Here is a 19,155-nt window from a genome sequence, read left to right on the forward strand (position 1 = left end):
TGGAAATCGAACCGAGAGGAGTGCCGGTGAGATCCAAAGCTGCGCAGGAATCTGCTGTTCCCGCTGTTTCCACATGGTCATTACGTTTTCCTCCAGAAAATCAATCTTAATCTGCACGTGCAGGCCTCCACTAGATTGTTATACCTGGGTGCGTGGTTCACAAGGGGTTCTGCGTGGTAGCGGGGAAAGTTGTATGTCTTAAACTCTTCACTGGTGGTGATACCAGGCCAAGTCTCTTCTGTGGGAGTACCTGGAGAAGACAAAGAGCATAATGTAATATACACACGCACACATAAAAGCAAATGCTCATCCAAATTCCATTGGTGTCTCACCAAGGATGCGGAAGATGAGATGAAGCTCATCCTCCACAGTTGATCCAGGGAAGAGAGGTCTGCCTGTGATCATTTCATAGAAGATGCAGCCCACACCCCTGCAAGAAAGACAAGAAAGTAGTTTTAGTCATCTATTATGCAGATTCAGGCTGCCAGGGGATGTAAAACTATAAACGAGTTGCAAAGAGGTTGTTTTTATCTAATGCATGAAGCAAAAGATTTTTAAAAATCAAACTTTCTCCAATTCTACACATAAATATGAAAAAAGAACCTTTTTAACCAAATTCTACCATCTTTATGTCATAACAAAGTATTTAAATGCTGATGAAAGACAAAAGAAACAACTCTGCTCTGAAACATGCTGGTGCCTCAGAAACAATGAAAATGTATTATTGATACATGTGTCCACTCACCACATGTCGATGGGTGTGGAGTACTCAGTGGAGCCCAGCAGCACATCTGGTGGTCGGTACCATAATGTCACAACTTCGTTTGAGTAGGTCTTCGTAGGTACCGACTTAGCTCGAGCCAAACCTGATTTTAAATAGTGAGACTAGTTCATAAAAATACAGTAATGTGGGCACCACCTGTGAACCTGTGAGAAGATGTCGTATCCAAACTCTGTAACAGCTGTTAACTGTGCAGTGTCGTAGTTGATGAACGTTTTGTGTTCTATGACATCGATCAATTCTTGTTACATTTTTTAACCTCACATATTTACTGTTTGTTTTTATAAAGCTTGCTATGCACAAAGATGAGCCTTTAAAATGCATTAAATATAATGAATACATACATTTAGGAGAACAGAAACTCAAAATACAGAAAGGCAGAATAGTATCAGGCACAAATGAGATACACAATACCTGAAAAAGATCATGCATAAAGCTTCCATATGAAGTGACATGGAAATAATGAAATATCATGTTACACCTTTTACCAGTGTTGGGTAATTACTCCAAACTATGTTGTTTTGAGTAGCCTGACCTTTAGGAGCTGCTAGTGGGACTTGTTTGGGTTAGGGTATATATAAAAGGCTACTGGGTTCTGAAAAACACACACACTTATCTCACTCTGATGGATCCATGCTGCGTAAATATCTTGATCAAGGATACTTAAACATGTGGAGGAGGATTGATCCATCCAGTCCACATGTTTAAGTATCCTTGTCCACATGTTTAAGTATCCTTGTCCACATGTTTTTTGAGCCTATCTTTGAAAACTGAAATAATCAAAATGAGACAAAAATAATATTTTAAGTAATTAGCTTGTGAGAACCTTAGAAAACTAAGCAATAAAGGAACTTTCAGCATATTATACAAATCTGCCCTGTGAGTTAATGAGGTGACATACCAAAGTCTGCCAGTTTGAGCTCTCCTTTTTCATTGATGAGCAGGTTCTGGGGTTTCAGGTCTCTGTGGAGGACCTTCCTCCTGTGGCAGTACGCCAGACCTCTTAAAAGCTGAAATAAGAAGATCTGATGTGGAGAGAAGAGGATGTAAACAACACAATCAGCCACCAGACACATTTTCCATTTTTCCATACTGACCGCTTGTAATACTCTAGATTACCTTAACATTGTGAACGCTCATGATGCTCCCACAGTCGTCCATATATTGCTTCAGGTCTTTTTCCTGATGAGAAAGAAAGAAAGTGCTTATCTGTAGTTTCTGGTTTCATGTAACTCACACATTAAAAACAAAGTGACACTCACCAGATACTCAAACACGAGTGTTAGGCACTTGTCAGTGTGGATAATGTCATGGAGAGTGACAATATTGGCGTGCTTCAAGTCTTTCAGTAGAGACACTGGAGGAGAAGACAGATGAGACACTGTCAGTCAAGCAGAGACGTGAGACGTAACGCCTCATACTTCAGCCCACGGCGCTACAAGACACACTGTCGAGTTTTTGTCTGCATGTACAAGTGTGCCATGTTGACTTTGGAGGTGTGTGCTTCCAAATCACAACTGTTGGTCAGTACCTTCTCGGATAGCGGTGCAGGGCGCGCCCTCCTCGTGCTCCAGGCGGATCTCTTTCAGGGCGACCAAGTTATCTGTTAACTTACTTCGCCCCTTAAATACTGTCGCATAGGTCCCCTGCAGAGATGTAAAGAAACAGTAAATGTAAGATACAGTGGATGAACACTTTGTTTGCATTGTGTTGCTCCTGCTGGTGGCTCTTTGTTGACCTCACCTCTCCTAGTTTGTCCAGTTTGATGTAGGTTTCAAGTTTCCCAAAGCCGATTTCAGACTGTGGAGGACAGAGAGAAGGCGTTTGAGGAGGCTGGCAATGACAGGTCAAATCTTGCTTTTGCACAGCCTGATCGGATACTGCATCATACTTAATTTAACTGTCAGCCTCACTACTTTTGACATCTCTCCGACAATTGCAGGTTTCTGAGTCACCAGGCCTTTTTCTATCCTGTAATGTGTACAAATTACAGGGCTGCTGGAGCAATTTTTAGGATTATTCTGTATTTTTGAGTGTGATTCATCTTGAACAACAGTCTGCAGACATAATATGTTCAAAAGGAAAAGGACAAAAATATCAACATTTATCTAGAAATCTGCAAAGGCTCTTTCACCGTCATTACTGGTAAGGTGTGACGTAATTTACAGATGCACATATACGTTTTGGCCACAAGGTGTCAGTGTAGCAAAGATAATCAAATATGGCAACTCTGTTTTTATATCTAAACATTTTATAGACTATAAAGATGTGGAAGGTAAACACTGCAGAGTGATGAAATAAACCTGAGCGCAGTTACACATGATTAGCTGTATAATGCATGTGGCTCCTGGGTTTTGAAGGCATGAATTATGGATGGATGTAGCTAAATAAAGCTGTGAGGCCCACAGGGTGTCAGGGTTTATCCCCGTCACTTGTTTCTCTCTTTTCCTCAATAATCTGTCTAATTGTGTGACGTTTCCTTTACATTCATTATAATGAACACACTCAACCCTCTTAATTTAGTCTGTCCCATCGTGACGATCGTACAAAGTCGCAGGCCAATGCATGTACGCATGCGTGTGCGAGGGAGGGGGAGGGTCTCCGGTGACCAAGTTAGCTGTTGAAGCATGTGATGTCTTTAAGGCATGCCTAGAAAAACCACATCTGAATAAGCTCGGATACAAGATGGCATACTTACACACTGAGACAAGTCAGTGTGGACGTGGGTAAGAGGAGTTTAAATGTGCAGAAGTTGTTAATTAACTGACACATTTGTGTATTTAAATCAGTGCTTTTATTTGTTACAGGTCAACTTCAGCCCTTCAAACTCACAAAAAAGATGAAAGAAAAACATCAGAGTAGATATATGAGCTTTTATGTAAAGCAGGGGCGTGTACTTTATAATACACTTAGACACACTTTATGCTTAAACGTAAATCTAACACAAAAAAAACACACAAAGACGTCATTGCCACCTGCCCCAGAGCTAACCCCTATAATAACAATCATTTAATGAATCTTGCCTCGTGAAGGAGTGCGTGCACACAGAAAGGCACACCTCTCTGCTACCGGTGTGCAGCAGCGCTCTCCGACTGCCTCACCATGTGAGCTTGTGCGCCTGCGCATGCTTTTGATGGCAATAGGTTCATTTCATTCCCAACGCTCTAGCGAGCTTACTCAGCAGAACTAGGTCAGGCCAAGTTTTAGTGACAAAACTGAAGTAAGATAAAACCAAACAATATGTGAGTGTAAGTGTCTCAGGCTGCAGGGCAACACAGGCTGATGAACTCATAGTACAAAAAAATGCAGGAAGTGAAATGTCTGCAAGAAGATATTTATTGACAAAGAAATCAAACGAATTATCCATATTTCATGTGTAATTACAGTTTCTTTATGTGCTACCTAGAAGAAAGCTCAAGTTTGAGAGCGAGGGTGGATTTATAGTATTCAGTGGGAAAGCTAAAATGAAATGATAGCCTTCTGAGAAGAGAAGAGGTGGCAGGAAATGAGAGGTGGGAAGAAAGACGAGGCCATTCATTAACACGAAGCTGCCATTCCTCAGAACTACTGCACTGTCACCATTTTCATGTAAACCTGCCAACAGCAACAAAAAAGAAAACTGGACTGCACAATACTTAGCAGTCCTTTGGGCTTTCATCAGTTGCATCATATGTGACTTACAATGAAAACATAAGCAAACAGAGAGGGACATAATAATCGAAGTTTTTTAGCTCAGTGTTGCTGTAAGGTTGAACGGGTTCGTGGAAAGAAGCGAGTGCTGCACAATATGATTAAGTGTTGTGCTTCGAGGTAAAATGACATCTCGCTCCTCAGTGCCATGGGACACGGAGTTTCACTGGACTCCTGTGAATAATTGATTACCAATGTGCAACAGCCATGAGCGAAAACTGATACCAACTTCACTTGCATTACACTGGCAACGACGCTCGAAACACGTGATTTCAGAGTCTGCGATGGAGTACCGGAAACATGATCTACATTACCGTAACATATGACACGCGCACAGGCAGCCCGAGGCTATTACATCAGTTTTCTCAAACATAACAGGATAACTGGTATTGCTTGTTGCAACAGGAAATACCACAGAGGAATTTTTTAAAGCAATTTGGGAGGTGTTTGTTTGCCTGTCTGTGGACAATTTTGACTTGATAGCATCACAACTCCACAGTAAAAATAAAGGCTGAGAACCAAGAAAGGTGTGGTGAAATCCACAAGCACTCAGGACTCATACCGATGAGTACCCATGGGTCATCGCAGCCAATCCTTCACTAGATAATCTCTAGTTAAACTTAAATCTCTTGTGAAACCATTTATTTTAATCATCTTTAGCTCCTTTTAAATGTACTTAAACTATTTCAGGAGCAGATGAGCAGTGAATGAGGAATTTCTGCAATTTCACAGGCTAATTCATTTCATAGCACAAATTCAAAGCAATTAAATACCGTACGTACTGTGCAAACCATGTTCAGACTACTGCACGGTCAAAAACACACTTTTGCATGGATGCATTACCCTATATAAAGGACTAATAACAAAAACAGTCTGGCTGTGATGCATCTTCTGAATACATGGGCTGCAAGCTCGGCAGAGAGCTCAGGATCAATCAAAACCTTGTTTTCCTGGTATAAAACCTGAATCCAGCTACAGAGTGGCACTAATGTTTCCATTTGTCTTTACTTACATTTGCTTAGCATTTTTCAGTTATCCATGCCCTTTTTAAACCTGACATCTTATCATTCAAGCCCTTTTAGTCCTCTCTTTTCATCTCCTTTTGTACATTTCCCTTTCTCTTCCGTGCTCTCTGGCTCATCCCAAGGTGTCCTGGGGTGTAATCCCAGTCAGGAGAGGAGCTGCAGCAGATGAGCCTGACACTTCTGCTGAATTATTGATTGATCTATTACATCACACACATACAACAACAATACACAGCTCCACACAGCTGGGCAAACCCAAGAAAACGCACACTATACATCTGATATATATGACTATCCTCTTCTTCTGCTCCACCCTTATACCATATACTTCCCCTCAGAGACTCTTTGCTTTCAAGTCTGTGAGCCTCCTGCAGAAAAGCGACGTCATTAAGTTGCTTCAAGCGGAGAGATTGAGGCGGGCAAATGGACGGTTGATGGAGGATGAGTCCTTCATGTTTTCCCAAAGAATATCAGGCTTTCAGTAATCTTGTTTAATGTTCATTGACTAAGTACACTGAATTCCCTTTAAAACTAAGCAAGCATGTGGGTGGAGTGAAACAAAGGGCACCGCACAGTAATGTATAATAGGAAACTTGAAAGTTGGAGCGATGGCAGAAACAAAACAGTAATCTGGAAAGAAAAGTGTGACCAAAATAAAAGTGACAGAGCAGGGGTACTTCAACAATTAAAGGACATGCTGCATATTTATGAATACAAGCCTATTTCTTTCCCGAACAACCCCTCCTCTCACTGCCAGACCCCAATTCATACCCATAATGCTCTTGGCCTGTATGCATAATTCAGAATCTATCATTCATGCCCCTACTGAGGCATTGTAAGCACTATAGCATAGCCCAGCGTGTGTTTAAAGTGAGTATGTTTGTGTCGTTGCTCTGTGTGTGCGTTTTAGACAACAATGGCCCTGGTCAAGCATTTAAGTAGTGTACAATGGCATTGAAAGCTTACATTACTTTTGTTTCTACACAAAGCAGCATGAAAAAGGGCAAGCACACACCCAGATAAGATGACATCAGAGACTAGCTTCAACTGCTTTGCACACATATATATAGATGCAAATGTGCACACAGATAAATTAAGTACTGACCAATGATGCGCGTCGTAGCCTGCGGCTCATGGGTTTGTCAAAGGGCGGGCTGTTCATGGCAAACTTCTCCAAGTAGCCCTCTGGTAGCCTGATATCAGCTGGGAGAGACAAACGTTTGTTTATGTCCTAAAAGAGAAGAACAAATCAACAAAGGGAGACATGAAGAAACTGAAACATGATTTTCAATATTAAAAATCTTTTTTCCATTTACAATTATACTACAAAGACATTAGTCCTGACATATTCAGGATATTCAGTACCTTTTAAATCTGGTTTGGTATGACGTGTCACAAAAAAAGATATACAAATGCGCATTAAATAAGTCTCGTTCCCTCATCATTTATCAGCTTATTATGATCGGGTATCAAATCAAAGCTTTTTTTCTTTTCAAATATTATTGCTTGTCTACTCACAAGCAGCTTGCTCCATCTGTCCTGGCTGCGAGTTTGTCAAATGAGAGCAGACCTTTGGTTAACAGGTGCCATCTGCTGCTGTGAATGACTGATGAATGATGATGTGGATAACACCTAAACTCGCTGTGGCTGAATAAGATGCCAGTGCAAGACCACCACATGATCAGGACAAATTCCAGCTAGTTTTGGCTACATTTTCATAATGCACTATTAGCACTGAGTTTGCATGTTTCCCCATGTCTGCTTGGGTTCTCTCCGGGTACTCCGGCTTCCTCCCACAGACCAAAGTCATGCCAATAGTGGGGTCTAAACTGCCCATAGGTGTGAATGTAAATGCAAATGAGTGTCTCTCTTCAAGATGAATGACACCTGGGATAGGCTCCAGGCTGATCTGCATTTCCTTCAAAATAAAGCACGCTTGATATTTTTATCTTTTACTTTTTTTGCTAATTAATTCATGTTGTAGTTCTTTTTGACTTCAGTTGCTAAGTGCAGCCTCTCCCTCTGGAAGTGTTTAGCTTTAGACGATCACATTTTAGGAATTAAACATCATCATATATTTGAGTCATGTTATTAACAGCTTCTAGCCACTGGAAGAACTTTCACCTTCCAGTCTTTGCTGGAATGCAAATTTCTGTGACACGATCACCGGCAAGGTGCCAGTCACACATTGTTTCCATGGCAGCAGTAGTTAGGTGACCCAGTCAGTGTGAATATGTGTAGTGATACGTTTGTTTACATGTAACCGTGCAATAGGAGGATATTAAAGTGTGTATATGCCTGAAGATGAGAGGTAGAGGGACTGTATGCCTTTAATAGTTTTATCTGAGCTGACATCACAACATGCATGTCACATGAAAAAAGTATATATAAACTATATGGATGACAAATCCTAAAGCAACGCTCTGCATGTTTTAGCAGTAAATGTGAGACGATGTAAACGTGAGCCACAGTCGCTTGCACAGAAATGCCTCCTAGCTGTAGTTAGCACATTTGTAAGCTCAACTTAAAATTGGAATCATAAAACAGAAGAATACGTGTAAGCACTACAACACCATATATAGTGTTAGACATATAAATACAAATGACTGCAAATTTCATCAAGCAAAACATTTGATATTTTATGCAATTTATAATGAAAGTGACACCTCGTGATCACAACAACATTCACTGTCCACACTGTCTTTCAAAGGCGTAACAATAGACAAAAGTTCACAAACACAGCCACTCCTGCCCTCTTATTCACTGGTAGAGCCTGAATAAAGATCTAAATACAAAACAAAACACGTGTGCCCCGTACTCACAATGCAGAACAGCTCTAGTAGCTCCCTCATTGTCCTCCTTAAATGTGTTTTTCTGTGCACTCACACACATGCGCTTTCAACGATGCATGTCTCTAACCTGATACATGACTGCACACACTGAGAGAGAGAGAGAGAGAGAGAGAGGGCTGGCACTGTGGTAGAGTGCCATCCACATACTTAGGAAAAGGAGTGGGGGGGGGGGGGGGGGGTTGGAGGAGGGGATGCAGGAGCAGAGGAAAAGAGGAATAGACAGATTCCTGAGGGGAGAAAGGCAGATGGGGGAAGGGGTGAATGGAGGGGGTGGCACAGAGAAAACGTTGTTTTTTTGTTCTCTCCTGCCATCATTTTGTCCTCCGTCTCTTCTTTACTTTCTCTCATCTCCTGAGCCCTATTCCCCTGGATCTCCCTTTTCTTTGTCATTGCAATAATTACACCGACATCCGTAATTACTCTCACCCCAACATTTTCCTCTCCCACACTGCCAATCCATCTCCTTCTCTCTCTCTCTCTCTCTCGTAAACATGGTCTAAATTAGTCCCGTCCACTGCTCACAGCACTGAGAGGCTCTGTATCTAGAGGCATTTCCCATAATACTGCTGTGCTCAACACTCTGCAGCTCCTTCAAACGGACACACGCAGCCTGACCGAGACATGACAGAAATTCAGCAGCAAACAGCAACACTATCTGTCAGACAGCACAGGTGCACTCGCATATACACACAAGTTAGTGAAAATAAAAAGAGCCTGTTATAGTTTTCTCTCATGAATGTACAGTTGCAATAATAGATGTTCAAAATTTAAAATATTGGGGTCACTGTACACATACAGTATACAAATACTTAACACACATATACGTATACATGATACATATGTATATATATATGTGTGTGTGTATATATATATATATATATATATATATATATATATATATATATATATATATATATATATATATATATATATATATATATATATATGAGCCTGTTATATTTTTCTCTCATGAATGTACAGTTGCAATAATAGGTGTTCAAAATTTAAAATATTGGGGTCACTGTACACATACAGTATACAAATACTTAACACACATATACGTATACATGATACATATGTATATATATATGTGTGTGTGTATATATATATATATATATATATATATATATATATATATATATATATATATATATATATATTTATATCTATTAATTACAGATGTGTGTTTGTATGTGTGTTAAGTATTTGTATACTGTATGTGTACAGTGACCCCAATATTTTAAATTTTGAACACCTATTATTGCAACTGTACATTCATGAGAGAAAAATATAACAGGCTCATATATATATATATATATATATATATATATATATATATATACATACATATATATATACATATATATATATACACATATATATACATATATATATACATATATATATATATATATATATATTAGGGGTGGGGGAAAAATGGATACTGTGTAGCATGGTGATGTTTTGTTTCTAATAATGTATGGATACAGGGACAGCAGAAATCGATATTTTGTTACAAAAAGGTTTTTGTGCTCTGACTTCAGAGCATGTTGATCCTTTTTCTGAGCAAGAATCCTGACATTCCTTCACTGTCCAAATGTGTTTAACTTTTTTTTGGCAGCAATAAACATGACAGTTTACTTATTTTAATTTAAGACATGTTTTATTTTAATTAAGTTTAAAACTTTTTTATTTAATGTAAAATTATATTTTGTTTTAATTTACTTTCAAATTCTTCAGTTGCTGAAGGGGCTGCATAGTTTTCATAAACTGCATAGTTCAGAATAGCTATAATTGTACCAGATGGTTGATTCAGTTAAGTTGGACTAGACTGTAATACAAACCGTTCAGTTTGTCAACAATCAAACTGAAATGAGAGAAAGACTGAGTGTGAGACTTTGATATTAGAGAAAATTAATATTGATAAAGTTTACCTTTATGTACAGAATCTGAATATCGCAAAATATTTTAAAAATTGCAATAATATCGTATCGTGCGTTAAGTATTGTGATAATATCGTATTGTGGGATGTATGGTGATATATATATATAGTAATTACGGATGTGTGTGTGTGTGTTATTTCCTATGAATCAAAGGCTCTGAATACACTTGTATGATTTCTATGATAGTAAGTGAGATGTAAGTGTTGCGGTCATTTTGGACACAGACGCAAAGATCTGCTGTTCAAAACTGTTTGCAAGGGGCAGCCAATCAGGAGAAAGGAGTTATGTTAACAGGAGTGGAAAGGGAGCTAAGACAACAGCTCTTCCAAGTAAAATAATACTTATTTTGAACAAGTCTAAGGTTAAAAATATGGGGTTGAAAAGGTGAATAAGAGATCCCTTTAAATGTACCACATAAATTCCACGTGTTCACTTTTCACTTTATACACAGCCTATCATATAATACACTGTGTATAGTGTATACTAACTGAGAGACAGCTACCACTGAGAAGTGTACATGCAAGGAAATAAGACAAAGGAATGGTCTCATTTCTAAGGTCTAAGTGTAAAGTAACAAAAAATAAGAAATGTCCTCTTTCTATTTATTTAGGTTTTACATACAGCACAGACAGAAAATTATTCTCTTTCTTTGCCTGATTTCAAACTTTTCTTTTTATGTATTTTCTTGTCATTTATCAACCAAAAAAAAAAGAGTACCAGTATATCAGCAACAGGCCAATCCTGATATTTGGGCCTGTCCAATTTATCATTTTAGTTCTAAAATCAGCCACAAGGTATGGTTTCCTACAGAAATCTACTTAATATTGTGAGGTGAATAGTGTAGGAGTGAATGATTTCAGACAGTCGTTGGCATCACTATTGAATTCAATTAATAATGTTGAAGACAGGTGCATTTTCCCTCTTGATCAAAGAGTACGCCTGGGCCATGTGTGTGTTTGTGTGGGGGCGTGTCCCAGATCATCGTACCTCATTAGAGATGCGCCGATGGTGATTGTTCCTCATACGGACCCTCACTGGACTCTGAACCTCATCAGAGGACGTCCCGGATGCTTGGTCACTCTCCCCATCTGAGCCCATCTTCACATTTTCATGGACAATGCCTGTGAAACACAAACGTGCAAAGACTTGAGACTTTTTTCAGGGATTTATGTCTAGAAAAAGACAGTAAAACAGGGAGAGAGGAGATGCGCCATGCCTTTGGTACAAGGGCATGTCCTACGCACTAGGCTAAAGGGGTGTCCCTTGACATAAATACCTAAGCGCAGGTTTTTAGATTGTGTTTAATGACACCCTAAATCATTTCACTACTCTCTCTATGGGGTCAGAAGAAAACAAAACATCTTAAATTTCACTCACCCAGTATGTGAATGACACAGTAGGACCCCCAAATGATGAATCATCCCACCAGCCACACAGGGGTGTAAAACAAGTGTATAAAATGGTATTGGTAAGACGAGTAAGTACGAGATCAATATTACCCTGCGTGCAATAGGAGCTGCCATCTCTGCGTGCCAACTCCCCCCCCCCCCCCCCCCCCCCACCACCACCACCACCACACACCTTCATGTGCCCCAGAATCCATCTGATTAATGAGTCACGGTGCAGCAGACAGGACTGTCTACTTCAGTGATGTGAGTTTCTGAGTAAATGTGGGGGAAGGGCTCTCTCTTTGTCTGGGTCATGTACAGCACACACAGTACATGTGTGTGTGTGTGTGTGTGTGTGTGTGTGGGGGGGGGGGGGGTCTCCTGGTGTTTGGTAAAGATAACTTTTTTCATGAAGCTGAAGTAGGCTGAGTGCAGTTACAAGCTCACACCTTACAATCATGTTTACCCATAAAACATCAGCTCCCAGCAGCAGAGGACGGACAGATCGAGGGGAGATTAGGAGATAGAGGGGTGGATGGTTTTGGTTGGAGGAGCTGATGAAGTGGAAAGAAAAACGAGTCCCCAGAGTGACTGCAACACCTCAGCTGTGGGATTTAACAACTGAGGGCCGGTTAGGTAAAGCTATTTATTACAGTGTGCTGTCTGTCAGCTGTGAAACATCTGAGGCTTATTCTAGGCTCTGCTTCATGTGATTTGAAACAGGCTGGTCTCTGGACCAAAACATATTTGAAAAGATGGAATACATAGAAAAAAAGCACAGATAAGTACTTCTGAAACTGGTTTAAATTGGTCTTTATTCAGTCTTTATCAAATTAATAAGAGGACATAGCGTTAAAAATAATCCTCTGACTCTGTAGTTCCCCATTAACCTGAAAGCTGAATGATACCTATAGTGTGAAATTATACCTTCTGTAAGTCAATTACACCGTGATTCTTGCTCTCAAGAGTTTAAATTTAATTTTCAGGTTCTATAAAAGTTCTGAAGGCTTGTTAACCCAACCTCCGACAGTGATGAGGTGGTACAGAGACAAACAGCCATAATGTTGCATGACCTAGACACAATATCTAGACAGCTATTGCTGAAATGTAGTGGGCCTCCAAGTCTGATGTATAGTGCGCAGCCTCAAAGACAGACACAAGCATACAGGGAATGGATAAACCTTTGTAAGAAAATGTCTTTTGTCGCATCAGGAATCAGGAATTAACCCTCACAACCAAGATGGTGAAACATTACACTGAAGGTAGCTGACACCACAGGCTGGAGAAACTGATCCGGGATATCTGCTGACAGATACACGCACAACCACACGCTCATGATGAGTAAGTATCACTGATCATGAGTATCACATGGTCCCGATCTTGTGTGTTTATGTAAACAGCAGATGTGGGCAGATGAAACAGGATGATCTGACCGGGGAAGTAAAATTCATACCATTGTGTTACATTCGTCACACTTTCTGTCCTAAACACTCCTCTTAGTCACATTGTTTTCAGTCTCCTGCAGTTTCTCTCTCTTCCTTTCCCATAGACGCCTAAGAGCAGACAGTAAATGTCACCAGCTACCACTGCCTCCCCACATGCAGCCAAGCTGGCCTAGTTAGGGTTGCTGACTCCCTGCTAGTTTGTCTAGAGGAGGGAGAGGGCTACTTTTAGGAGTATCCTTACTTCACTCTGCTCTGCAAATACTACTTAGTTGAAAATCCATCTCCAGCACATGAACACGTCACAAATAAAGAAAAATCCAGGGAAAGAATATCAAAAGAAGCAAAGGAAGACTTACTTGAAAAGCCCTTCATGGAATAGCAAAAATATTGGGATTTTTTCACATAAGCCCTCACTCAGCAAAGCCACACATTGAATTCAGTACATTGCTCAAGGGGGGAACAGGCAGTATTTGTAGCCGCCGTCCACATTACCCAATAATAATACCACAGGCTTAGGCTTTGAACTGAATCCTTTCACTTCTCTTTCATGCTCTCAGGCGAAGAGTTCTCAAACTCTTTTTAAAGCACAGGACATCGTGCTTTTTGAATTTGTCCTGAGCAGCACGAACAAAGATACTGCAGTCTCTGTGCTGACAAGTAAATGAATAAAAATTCAAAAGAAGAACTCGTCGAACTCTTCACTTCTCTGAGGAGCCTGTAGATAAGCATGTTGCTTGGGGCCAACATGTTGCAGGTTAAGCAGGCAGATCATATTTTCACAGTAATGGCTAAAGATGTTCATGTATGATGAACAGATTCTACTTGCATAAATCTGTGTCTAAGTATGAAGTAAAAACCTGGAACATGCTTGATCGAGCTACTAACATCAATGTCCTACAAAGTCAAATAAAAGTATACAGGCAGCACGTATTGATGTTTCTACCTAAATCCAAACTCTGTATTGTAGCAACAATCTGATCAGTGGATAAAGTCAGCATGTAGATGAACTTCTTGGAGAAGATGACAGTGATGAGACTCACCAATGCGGTTTCCTGGAGGCCGGCACGAGTCGAGCACTCGAAGCATACGGAAAGGTGACAGCCTCAGTGGGGTGTCTCTCTCCCCCATTCTTACCCCCTCTCCCGTTCTAACCTCCCCCGTTTTAAGGTCTCCGACTCTGGGAACACGGGCAGAGCATCCTTGCAGATTGTCTGCCATATCCATTGCTCCAGTGGGTTTAAAGCACTAACATTTGAAGGTGCATTTAATAATGCCAATAAACATTTCATTAAAAAAATCCACTTCAGTTAAGTCCTGGATCAAACAGTGTGGGTGGCACCAGGTTTGAGTAGCAGTAGCTGATTAAGGATCCGAGCTTCCTGGGAAAAATCCAATCCTTAGGCTACCTCTGTGCTGCCAGAAGAGCCCCATGCAGTAAAGAACAGGTCTGACATTATTGTGCAGACTGCACAGGCACACTGATCAAAATCCAGCAACTCCCTCGGCTGCTACTCCACTTTAACACACTCTTCCTGTGTGTTTTTCTTAGCAGACGTTCCTTCTCTCCTCCCTCTGCTTTCTTGCTTTTTCCTCTCTGCAGTCGCTCTCTGCGTGCTGACTAAGGAAGGTCAAACACTGTGCAGGTATGCAAAATGCTGCAGAGACGGTCCAGCACGTGCAAGCTAGAAACTGTTACGATCTGCCATCTCAGAATAACAGGTGTTCTGTCATCATCTGCCTTCGTCCGGACACAAGCCGCAAACAAGGACTGTGTGCAAGGACTCACAACGCACTTAACTTGCAGCTCCTAGCAAGGAAAACACAGCCAGACCTTCCCTTTGCTTCTGTCCTTTGTGACTTCCTCATTTGCGTTCTTGTTTCTTCTTTTAGCTGATGTTTTTCTGCGTCTCTGGCAGATCTCTTCTCTTTGTCCTCCTTCAACTGTTATTCAACACAGCACTCAGGCTGTTGTGCTGCTCTCCTTCTTTCCACTCCCTCTCCCGTTTAGTCCCTCCTTGCCTCTGGCGCCGCTATCAGTGTTGTCAGTGCTCCTGCTCCCTCCCTTCACCTTGCTATTACTCCCTCCCTCTCACATGATAGAAATCTCCATCTCTCCCCCCTCCATCTGTCTTTATCTCTCCCTCCCTATTTCTTGCTATTACTGTCTGGGTCCAGAGATGGTGTTGAATATCAGTACAGTCATCCTCCTTTTCTATTCACGAGCCGATGACATTTTCTGCCTGATCGGCCTCTTTCTTGCACTCCATCTTGTTCACCACCTCTTTCTCGTGCTCCCCGCCCTCCCTCCTCATGCTTATCACTCTCTAGTGTAGAAAAATGAAATCCCGAGGCTTCAGAGCGATGCCATTCCATTCTCTCCCCTTTCTGCCTCAGTCCTTCTATATCGACATGAAACACGGGACACAGCAAGCACGCGCTCTTTCCTGCACATCCCACTGCACACAGAAAACTGTGACAAACACAACTCACATGATGCTGACTATTGACTAATGGCTATTAGACACACCTGAGAGCAAACAGACAATTACATCTATACAAACTAACAGCAAGTTCAAAATAATATTAAGAAACAGAACTAAACGCATTAGGAGCTGATTAAGTAATTTTTTCTTCAAGCTGAGGGATCATTGGGTTGATATTTGTTACATGTATGTGGTACGATCAAAAGGTCGACCCCGTAGAAATCGTTTAGTGCAAAGGCTGTTTTTAGATGAATCCCATTCACGCAGCACTTGTAGCTCTGCGATACATGCTGGATCTCCTCCTTAAACCTGAGTTTCATTTTGTTGAAGTCTGTTGAAGTTGCAAGAATGTCCTCTCGACCAAAACACCACGTCCTGTCCTGGCACATGACAGCATGCTGGGATGCAACATGCTTCTGGTCATTACTGCTGAATATCCTCTTTCAAAAGATGCTGTTATAGTCCCCAATGACCTCTCATACGAGGGACAAATTCATGTTGCACAACCTTGTTGAACAGCAGCATGCTCGTATTCAGACCTGACGTGGGATTTTACCACTTCAAATGAAAATTGCTCAAAATGTCCAGAGACAATGTTCCTATTTCAAGCAATACTTGAAATATAATTAACTCTCCGAAGAGCACAGTACTGCGATGTACTAAATTGGTATAGGATACAATTTGCTCAGTATCTTTGCGCATAAACCCTACAGCCTCTCATGTGTTAGCAAAAAACGGTGGAACAATATTGGGCATCGGAGGTGGGATTCATAGCAGAGAACGAGACCTGTTAACAATTACAAATAAAAACAGTTGTATATGCTGTCTCTGATTCAAATTATTGCTCGAGGCAGCAGTCGGTGGATACTGGTAGGACTTCCTAGCAAATTCTAAAACCTTGCTTACACCCATGACACCTAACATTAGAAAAGTGTTTAGAGAACATAACTGCATCCAAAATGTCAACATGATAACGTGTTAAATGCCATCACTTTGTATAATATTCTCAAGGATTCACACTTCAAAAGCCTATTTTTGAGTACTGCAAAATAAAACCCTACCTCTCCCTCAAGGCCAGTGATAGGCTTGTCTTCTAAGCCTAAGCTAACCAAACACACTAAGCCTCACACACCCTACATGTCAATAATGATGGACTTAAAAAGACTTAAACTTTGTAATTGTTTTTGACTCTGTAAACATCTTGGGATCTTGGTATTCTTAACACGCTCTGAAAGCATTTTTTAATCTGGATAGGTTACCTTATTCAAAGTGACTTATTTGGGATCATTAAGTACAGAGTAATGGTCATCTACAGAAAATTAACAGACAGGCATCGATGTACTGGGATGAGCTGCTCAAAACATCAAGAACAAAAGCTCTCAACCCTCCAGCCATCACTGTTTCCCCGCCTTATTAGATTCACAAGTGCAGCTTGTATACATGGAAGATTTCTGTTTTGCTTTGCAGCCACAAAGCGTTTTACTTCCCTCGAGGTCTCTGTTACTGTCACCTTGTCTTAAACTACATTTTCTTGACTACATTTAAGCTTCTGCATTGTTTTCACTTCCTTTTTAAATCCTAAATATTACGATGTGCCTCCAGACAAATACAACAGTAAAAATCAAAGTGCATACAACATCCCTGAGGAACAGGCATACATAGAGACGCGCACTCTCAAGGCTGCAGGGTGGGAGAATTTAGACTGCAGTAATTACCTCTAAACCTTTTATCTTCATCTGAGGAATCTCATTATTCAATTACTAAGACCAAAGAGCCGACTGTAAGCTACCAGCTCTGTTTATGCTGGCCGGCTACATCTCAACCCCACACCCTACCCCCACCCATATATGCAGCTCTGAAAAATACATGCATTCATTAGTAACATCTTCCTTCGCTCAGCCATGAGATTCTCAAACAGCAAGTCACCCTAACACACATGAAAAGCTTATGAGACCGACTACATAAAAGGACTCACTCCATTGTTCTTCCTAAAACCAATCCGGGAGCAAATGGATGGCTGAGCATGTATGCAGTGAGGCAGAGCACTACAGCAATTAATACAGCATTAATGCATTACATTAAATCTCTGGCACAGACAACGCGGTCTCTCGTGGTACGGGTGGAGATAAGGGTGGTCTTAACAAGGTGCCCGCTTTTATCTTTTGCACCATTCTGGTCTTATTTGGAGGTTATTTTGATGCGTGCAGAGGGAAAGAGACAAATACAAAGGGGGGAAAGGAACAAGAGGAGACTTCTTTGACAGTACTGAAAAACAGCAGCCTGAGACAGGCTTTGAGAAAAGCAGGCAGCTTTTAGCACAGCCCTTCTGCAGTAAAACAGACGGGAGGACCAGCTAATCCCCAACCGTGTAACTACAATTAGAGCGAGCGAGAGACGGAGAGAGCGTGACAGAGAGAGGAAGACAGAAAGATGAGGTAGTGGTGAGGAGTAACACTGAAACTGCATTGCTCATCTTTCCTGACTGTAAGTACAGTGTGCTGGGAGTGGGTGTTGGCCCAGATAGCAACAGATATCACAAACCTGCAATACCTTTTGGACTCAGACTCCTGGCCAAACACATATAACCCCACAGCCCATTTACACAAATTCAAAATTAAATTAAACTGATACAACGCAAGTTGGACAAACACAGAGGGAAAAGTGAAAGGGTGGGTAATCTCTTTAGCGCAGCAGGAACAAGAGATTGCATCATCATGTCACTCTATTAAAGGCTGCAACGTGCTCTGACTGCTGAGTGGCACACAGTGAGTCAGCGAGACCAACCAGTGGGAAACACAGACACACACAGACACACACAGACACACACAGCACCTCTTAACATTTTAAACTATACCTTATCAAGACCTAAATAATAGAGGAGCCTTCTTTCTAGGCTGAGTCAAGTCTGTGTCCTTTTAGGAGCTTTTGTGCACTCAGTGGCACCCGTGGATTTCCTACAATGAAGTCACTGCCAGATCAGCAACTTGTGGGCTCGAGAAGGTCAGATGGTCGACAAACCAATGCATAGTTTTTCTACCAGAAAACACTGATAGCTTTTATTAAATATGTAAAATATCCCTGAATCTCATAATGAAATGAAACATTTGGTTTGTTTCTATTTTTAAAAAGCACTGTTATCTTAACAATATCGTCAATGTCGACATATAAGCTTTAAAAATATAGTATCAGTATATTGAAATTGTGAAATAAGCAGCATTATTATTATACAAGTAAGGCACCATGCAATAGTACATAATCAAATAGACCCTCCCCCATGTTGCAGTATCTGTTTTTTCATTAGGATTGTTTTAGCTTTATTCAAGCATTGTCTAATTATCCTATTCCCAGCTCACAGGATTACAACAAACCAAGCTGCTGTTATAAGACTAGTTCCCTCCATCTAAAGCTCAGTGAATGCAAGGAGTCTCTTTGCGGTCTATCTCCATCTCGCAGGGATTCACAACACAATGATGTGACTCCTGAAGGAGCTGAAAAACCCTACCATTCCTCCTCACGCTTTTATCATTTCTACCTCTCATTCTCTCATA

At 40.9% G+C, this 19,155-nt stretch overlaps 1 protein-coding gene across 8 annotated transcripts in view; it reads right to left on the minus strand.

Annotated features, from left to right (window-relative positions):
- The window catches only part of LOC146495512 (cyclin-dependent kinase 17-like), a 40,136-nt gene that overhangs the window by 5,646 nt on the left and 15,335 nt on the right, over nt 1–19,155 (minus strand). For 7 of the 8 annotated variants that reach the window (XM_085146183.1, XM_085146182.1, XM_085146181.1 and 4 more), the window contains 10 exons: nt 11,279–11,412; nt 6,602–6,727; nt 2,525–2,581; nt 2,313–2,427; nt 2,044–2,138; nt 1,901–1,963; nt 1,683–1,806; nt 746–866; nt 333–430; nt 145–250 (listed from right to left, as the gene is read on the minus strand). In XM_085146183.1, coding sequence (XP_085002309.1) covers nt 145–250; nt 333–430; nt 746–866; nt 1,683–1,806; nt 1,901–1,963; nt 2,044–2,138; nt 2,313–2,427; nt 2,525–2,581; nt 6,602–6,727; nt 11,279–11,412 — 1,039 coding nt within the window. Of the gene's footprint in view, nt 1–144; nt 251–332; nt 431–745; nt 867–1,682; nt 1,807–1,900; nt 1,964–2,043; nt 2,139–2,312; nt 2,428–2,524; nt 2,582–6,601; nt 6,728–11,278; nt 11,413–14,164 lie in introns of all 8 variants that reach the window. The other variant, XM_085146186.1, reaches the window with a different exon arrangement.

The sequence above is a fragment of the Neolamprologus multifasciatus genome, chromosome 20, assembly GCF_963576455.1.
Source record: "Neolamprologus multifasciatus chromosome 20, fNeoMul1.2, whole genome shotgun sequence".
Taxonomy (NCBI): Eukaryota; Metazoa; Chordata; class Actinopteri; order Cichliformes; family Cichlidae; genus Neolamprologus; species Neolamprologus multifasciatus.